General features: G+C 36.0%; 1 protein-coding gene across 1 annotated transcript; it reads right to left on the reverse strand.

Moving 5' to 3' along the window:
* Positions 1-1,674: 1,674 nt before the first annotated feature.
* LOC132308414 (5'-adenylylsulfate reductase 3, chloroplastic-like) lies at positions 1,675-5,996 on the reverse strand. Its single transcript, XM_059806488.1, has 5 exons — positions 5,811-5,996; positions 5,520-5,678; positions 5,290-5,422; positions 2,282-3,095; positions 1,675-2,175 (listed from the first exon to the last, which is right to left on the reverse strand). The coding sequence occupies exons 1-5, from the start codon at positions 5,887-5,889 to the stop codon at positions 1,945-1,947; spliced, it is 1,416 nt and encodes a 471-aa protein (XP_059662471.1). The 5' UTR covers positions 5,890-5,996; the 3' UTR covers positions 1,675-1,944.
* Positions 5,997-7,822: the final 1,826 nt, after the last annotated feature.

The raw sequence follows: 7,822 nt of genomic DNA on the forward strand, positions 1-7,822 counted from the left end.
CATTTGACAAGGGGGTGTCATTGTTAAAAAATGAGCTAATCTGATAGGATCGTCAATAAGGGAAACTTCATGGTTATCTCTATAATTTACCCAAAAAAAACTATTGCTTATGTTACTTTGTTGCATTTATTTTGGATGAATTAATCAAGTTTGTTTAAGAGGTGGCCGGGTATTATAGGGGTCTTGCCCCATATTGAATCTGGATGAGAAAGTGATTGGATTTGCATGAGTAAGGTGTTAGCACCAACTAATAGCTTAAACTTTTAGGTTAGGCCGCGAAGCACTCAACTCATTTCAGTTGGTATTAGAGTCGACCCAGTCCTTGATCTGTTGTCATGTCAAGTAGACCTGTCAAAGGGTCGGATTCGGATCAGCCAGATCCGGTCCGAATCCGATAAACATTTAATTGATCCGATCCGATCCAATAATTCGACGAATTTTTTGCAAGTAAATCCATATCCGATTTGTTAACAAACAAATATCAGATTCGATGATCCGATCTGAAGAAAGTGTAATTTTTTTTTATATACTCCCTCCGTCCCAAAATAAATGTCGCCTTTAGTATTTGTGACTCACATTGTTGTGAGTCACAAATACCAAAGGTGACACTTAATTCGGGACGAAGGGAGTATAAGAAAAGAAAAGAAATTAATGTCAAAAGATAATAAAAACAATGATTAGAAAAAAGGGGAAAAAATCATTTACCCTTTGTTAATGAATAAATATTATAGCATTATTAATATGTATATTAGGAGATTTATTAGTATCGAATAAGAACACCACACTATTGTTCATATAACATTATGATTACTTCTTCTTCTTCTTTTTTCTTTTTTTTTTTCTTTTTGTTACATCTAATATAAATCTTATAGGAGTATTGTACATATATAATATAAAATATTATTTTATATATATATATATATAATCGGATCGAATTATTATCGGATCAGATCAGCATAAATTCATATCCAATTTGTTAAGGAATGAGATTAACGAATTTAAATCATAATCGGTTTATCGGATTTTTTTTTTAATCCATATCCGAATATGAATTCGATTCATTAACCGGTCTAATGTCAAGCGCCCAGACTCGGGAGGTGCCAGGTCCAGGGCGAATAAATAGGGTGACCCGACCACAACAAGAACATTGATGAGTTGGATGTTAGTATCTTCTAATAACTTAATATATTGGGTTGGACCGAAAAGCACTCTGGCCCGCACGCTTATACCACATCAAGGATCAAGCTGCTGGTGCGATCATACTGTGAATTAAGCAAGTATACCCCAATACTCGTGAATATGTAAGATCTGATCTTTGAAGCACCCTCATTGTTCAACATTTTCTAACCTTCAAGAAAAGCCCATGGGTTGTTTGCAAAATTCAAAGTGAATAAATTTTGTGGGCCACAAAATTTCTTGTTCCAATTCTTCACATTATGCAAAATTTCTTGTCAAAATTCTTCACATTATGAAATCGCAGCAATTCAAGAAACGACCAGCCCATGGATTATTTAGAAAAAATCTCAAAAGCGTATGGACTTTTGTGTATTGAAAATTCCAAGTCGAAAGCCGCCTCCTATGTCAACAAAATTCTTCACCACACACTCCCACCTTCCCATTCACAAAATTTCTTCTCACAATTCTTCACATTACGAATCGTAGCACCAATTCAAGTAGACGACAGCAACACACCATTTATTCATAAAAAATAAGGAGAGATTGATCTCTTACCATCTCTAAACTAACACTGAATCCAAAAAGAATTTCCTTATGGAAATTATGTGGAAACGATGGTAAGTGTCGTCAGAAATACAAAAACTATATACGCTTAAATATACAACTCTCCCCATGTTCCTCCTTGGTGCAATCCTTCGCAATCAAAAGTAGGGGCCGGAAGAAGCATATACATATATTCAGGATACTTTCAACCAAAATATGAATTTATCACCGCAAAGCATTAACGAAAGCCATTAATGAATCAACATCCCTTCTCTCGGAGGGGTACTTGATGGGCCTGGAAGAGTGTTTTGGGAAGAAAAGTATTGTGGGGAAGCTCCCCAGCTGCAGCTCTCTCTGTGCAAATTCCTTCTGATCGCCATCAGCCCTGAACTTCCCCACCTTTACCCCTGTACCTGCTAGCTTCTCGGCCAACTCAACATACGATCCCTCCATTGCCTGCTTAAAATATAGGGGAAAAAACTAAAAATAGTTAGAAACCATTGACCTCGATGCCTTCTGTGTGCATCAAATTACACATATTTTGAAGAGGGAAAAAATTTACCTGGCAGAAGCGGCACCAGGGTGCATAAAGCACAACGAGCCAAGGTTCACTTCGGTCCTCTAATCTAGCCAAATTGTCTATACCATTTCTACTCAAGGCAATCAAATTCTGGCTGTTAAAGATGTCAGTGACAGTGGCAGACCCATTTGTGTCAGCAGAACCATTTCCATTGCCATTGAGTTGTGCCGCTTCATCTTGTTTGATATTTCCTTTGTGAAGGCCACATTCCTTAGCCGTGGCATCTTCCCACCACCACCTTCCTTCCCTTTCATGCTGCCCAGGAAGGACTGGTCTGGTACATGGCTCACACCCGATAGAGATGTATCCTTGAGAATGCAAGGAGTTGACTGGCACATTCATGGCTCGTAGGAAGTTCCATATATCTTGGCCTTCCACATTAGCCACTGGATTCCACTTGACCAAGCTGCCAACTCCACCCTCCATGCCTTCAAAGACGGGATCCACCTGCACAACAGGAATGGCTGCCCTTGTGCCTGGCGACTGATCTTTTCTTTGCCCAGTGATCCATGCCCGGAGGCCTTTAAGGGCCCTCCTTAGGGGCCTGACCTTCCTAACTCTGCAGCACTCTTGGTGCCCATCTTCATAAAAAGAGAAGAGTCCCTTACTCCTTACGAGTGCTTGAACCTCAACGGCATCAGGGAACATGTACTCGATGTGAATGCCATAATGCTTTTCGACTTTGTCAAAGAACTGGTATGTCTCTGGATTTAACCTCCCAGTATCCAGGCTGAACACCCTAAAGGGCCTACCAGTAAGTCGTGCATATTCAATCAGGGCCACATCCTCAGCTCCACTGCACAAATTAAAATCAACAAAAAATCAATTATGATAATTTCATCATTCTAGTGCACCAACTAAAAGGATTTTGTAACTAGTAAGTGGGAGTAATATTGATGAGCCATCTTCATTATAATTACGTTCATGTCATACTAATGAACCTACACTAGCTAGCCAGGGAAAGCTCGATGGTCCAAACATGGGAAATTACTAGGTTCAAGACCAGGTAAATAGAACAATTGGCCTAGGACTTCAGTTGTGGGATGACTGACTACCATGAGAAAACTAGTTCACAAAATTTAATAATGGGAATGAGAAAATTTCAATCCAAAATTTGGTGAAATTAAACAGAACAAAATGGAAAATGATTCATACAACCATTACTCTAACAGCCAGCCAGGTTGTGACACCAAATGAATAGGTGCAAGGCGCAGATGAATAATATATATTAGTAGAGGAAATTATGAATGCAGAAGAAATTTTTTGCCCCCCACTTGTGGATTAAAAGCAAGACAAAACTCAAAATAGTTGTTCTTAAATGCATTGTGTGTAGCATATGAAACCATAGAATGGATCATATGATAATTTCAACAAAAAATCAATTATGATAATTTCATCATTCTAGTGCACCAACTAAAAGGATTTTGTAACTAGTAAGTGGGAGTAATATTGATGAGCCATCTTCATTATAATTACGTTCATGTCATACTAATGAACCTACACTAGCTAGCCAGGGAAAGCTCGATGGTCCAAACATGGGAAATTACTAGGTTCAAGACCAGGTAAATAGAACAATTGGCCTAGGACTTCAGTTGTGGGATGACTGACTACTATGAGAAAACTAGTTCACAAAATTTAATAATGGGAATGAGAAAATTTCAATCCAAAATTTGGTGAAATTAAACAGAACAAAATGGAAAATGATTCATACAACCATTACTCTAACAGCCAGCCAGGTTGTGACACCAAATGAATAGGTGCAAGGCGCAGATGAATAATATATATTAGTAGAGGAAATTATGAATGCAGAAGAAATTTTTTGCCCCCCACTTGTGGATTAAAAGCAAGACAAAACTCAAAATAGTTGTTCTTAAATGCATTGTGTGTAGCATATGAAACCATAGAATGGATCACAAAAAGAAATTTTTTTTTTTTTTTTTTTTTTTTTTTTTTTCATAGTTGGTACTCTCGCGCACACAAACGTCTCTACTGAGACTTGAACCTCTAACCTTCCTTTGGGAAGTAAGAGGCGGTTACCGATATGCCACTGGCCCATTGGTAAAGAATTGTTAGCCAATTAAGGCAAGTTCCAAGGACATCACTGGTGTTTAAAGAAAAAAATCTAAGCTTTTAAAAGTAGGCATAAAACAGAAAATCACGATTAATAAATTCACTTCTGCAAATTCTGGCCCTATCTTGTTCTAAAGGGTGAATACCTCCGATAAAAACCCGTATCTTTACAAGTACGCCGAGAAGTACATGAATATGCAGTGTGTAAAATGTCATCACTTTATTTACAGGTGCATTCACATATCACAGCCCTTGGGATCACCTAAAATTTTGTGTGCACATGACCTAGAATATAAATGCTGTTTGTCTCCCAACTTCACCACCATTTATAGATCACTCATTACTTTAATGCTTTTAATGAAAAGAAGAAAATGCTACAAAGTTCTCTTTAGTGTTCAATCAGTCCATTTTAAAAATAAAAAATTAAAAAAAAAAATCAGCAACTTACAGTTAGCAGACAATACTTCAAATATAAAAAAGAACGTGAAAGTAAAAGATTCCATCTAGCTTAGCTGGAAATGTCATTGATGGTAAAATTAGTACAAAATCGGTTGAGCCCTTTTGGGAGGGGTTTTTAAAGTTAAAGCAATTCACTCACGAACCCTGCCTCCATGAGGCTCGATCTCTTGACCTTCCTTTGGGAAGTAGGCGTCTTGTATCTCAAGGGCACTGACCCATTGATAAAACATAATGTGAATCTTGAATCTAAATTACTAAACCTATATTTATAACTATACTTGTTAAACAGTAAGTGAATTTAAATCCTTCAAACATAATGTTGAACTTGAATTTAAATTAAGAACCTATATTTATAACTTGTTAAATAATTGAATCTAAATCAATAACCTATATTTCTAGATCCTTCAATTCAAATGGAGCCTAAAAGTATACACAAATATAGAGAGAAGAACATAATATACCTGAAAGCAATGGCAATGTCATTCCCAAATTTTTCTAGGGCTTTGTCCATAATTTCGAGTGGGGAAGCATTTTCTAACTCCTTAGCCAGTTTCTCATAATCTTCCGTTTCCTTTTCTATTTTCTCACCGACCTCTGCAAATAACTCAATAAACAAATAAACAAATCAGTGACTACAAAACTTTTACACTCTAAAAAAATTCAAAAAATCTAAGAATAACAGGAAGCATACCAGGAGGAGCAACCAGGGTTGAAGCTAAGGGCACAAATGAATCACTTCTCTTCGATTCCGCACAAACCGGTTTCACTAGGCATCGTCGCTGGTGGCAATTGGCGGCCGGAGACTGAACCACCGGTTGATTCACCGGTCGGAATGAGCCAATCCATGGAGCTGAACACAGAAACAACAGAATCAGATCGAAATTCATCAATTATGACAAAAAAAAAAAATGTGGCATAAACAGCAAAAAATATATGTGTGTGTGTGTGAATATTGAAAAGAGGAGAGAGAAAGAAATAGAACCTTTGAGGTCGTTTGATGAGATTGAATGCGAGGGAATGGAACTGTGAAAGACAGAAGAAGAGGAAGAAGTGAATGCCATTAGAAAAGGGTGTATGAGAATTGTGTGTTGTGATTGTGCAGAGTTTGAGGGTGAGGTTATGAAGCTGTGTGGTCGCTAGATCTCTGTGGTATATATAGAAGAACACTCTTCCACAGAAAACGAAGACAGATTTATAATTGGCCAAGAGAGGACGGAATTCATGGTTCATTGAACCTGGACGCTATTCCGTCCGCGTCCTAATCCTATTCAGATTCCACGTGCCCGAATTGCAGTGAATGAGGTTTGCGTGGCTGGGCTTATGCGTATCTGATTGCCTGAGAAGCCACAATTACAAGAAAATAGAGCAGACGTCAAACAGACGTCGTTGTTGAAATCAATCCACTTGTTTACGCCGCCATGCCGGTAATTTGAATGTGCCAAATCGACACAATTTGAAACCGGACTATTTTTTTTTTTTTTTTTATTGAATTTGAAAAATAATTTATACACTAATTAGGGTTGGGTTTGAATGTGTGTGATTTGAACTTAAATTTTAACATGTTTTATATATTAATACTTTGATATATATGTAAACAAATAAATCAATAAATACTTTAATATATAATGTTTATTTATAATTTTTGCTCCCCTTAATAATTTCCTGATCCATCCTTGGTTAGCAAAATTAATTTATAAGTATCCATGCTTACCTTACTTGTTAATTAATTAATTTTTATTTATTTGATGTAGTCGAGTATTAATCACAATCACTAACATTGCATCCGCTAGCATTAAGGATAAAAACATTTAAGCTAAACAAATTACCTAGACAAATACGTCTGAGAGACATTTTCCTTAATTTATCAACAATTTTGAATAACTTTCTGATCAACCCAAGTGAAATACTACTAGAAAATAGTTCTTCCCCAGATTCGGTGAAAGCAACCTAGAAAGCATAATTAAGACATTACCACTCATATTGAGAGGCCACAAATTATTCAAATAACAATTGCAACCCTTATTTTTGCTCTCCACATAATTCTACTCCGTATTAATCATCCTTGAAGGTACCTTCTTAGTATATTCTCCCAATAAACGACGTCCTAAAGTGTCCGACAGGTTGTAATTCTTCTTCAAAAATTGGTTGTATCTAGGATTTATTTCGTAGACAAGAAAATTTAGTCTGGTGTTCTATGCTTCTACCTACCTTAGGATAGCCGGTATACTGGCTAGCAACGTATATGTAATATGTGGCTTGCTAGCAACAGTGTTGTTATAGATTTTTTTAAGGTATGGCTTATTACTATTTTTTTTGTTTCTCATATATATATATATATATATTGCATTTTCTCATATATTTGTTGACACATTTTAGAGAAAAAAATTTTAGAAGGCAAACAAATAAAAATCAAACATATCTTTTCAAAAATAAAAATATAATAATTAAAATTATAAATATTTTTTTCACATTTTGTAGCCCATAAAATTATTATTATTATTATTATTTAATTGACATAGCAGTTGCAAGTTAAAAGAAGAAGAAGAAAGAGAGCTTTTGTAAAGTTAAAAATAGAGTTATTAGCAAATTGTTGACAATTAGTTACATGTGGAACCCGTTCATGGCTAGCAACAAGTATGTTACCTTTGGCCAGTGGAATTGCTAGCTTTGTCATGGGACCCGCCTTTTGCTCTCCTCACACTATTACAAATCCTAACAATACTAAGGCTCCGTTTAGAAAGTGTAAAGTGATGTAATGTACTGCTCTAGTGTAGAATAGAATAAGTGTTTTGTAGTGTGATATTCTGAAATGAGAACAAAACATGTTTGGTGTTCCAAGTTTGTTCTACCGAATCATGGAACAAAAATATGGTAGAACATGTTTGGCAATGTATATTATTCTAAGAACAGTGAGAACAAAATATGTTTGGTGTTCCAAAGTGTAACTAAAATTAATTTGATAAATAAAATAATTAAATATGTTGGATTAAAAAT

The sequence above is a fragment of the Cornus florida genome, unplaced genomic scaffold (genome assembly GCF_030987335.1).
Source record: "Cornus florida cultivar Cherokee Brave unplaced genomic scaffold, ASM3098733v1 CherokeeBrave_3.0.0_Hap2_Chr05, whole genome shotgun sequence".
Lineage (NCBI taxonomy): Eukaryota > Viridiplantae > Streptophyta > Magnoliopsida > Cornales > Cornaceae > Cornus > Cornus florida.

Excerpts from the sequence above, each read along its gene's own strand:
- LOC132308414 (XM_059806488.1), bottom strand. The coding sequence starts at position 5,889 with ATGGCATTCACTTCTTCCTCTTCTTCTGTCTTTCACAGTTCCATTCCC. Across the intron at positions 3,096-5,289 it reads GACATTGCCATTGCTTTCAG|TGGAGCTGAGGATGTGGCCC; the intron begins GTATATTATGTT and ends TAATTTGTGCAG. Across the intron at positions 2,176-2,281 it reads CCTGGTGCCGCTTCTGCCAG|GCAATGGAGGGATCGTATGT; the intron begins GTAAATTTTTTC and ends TATTTTAAGCAG.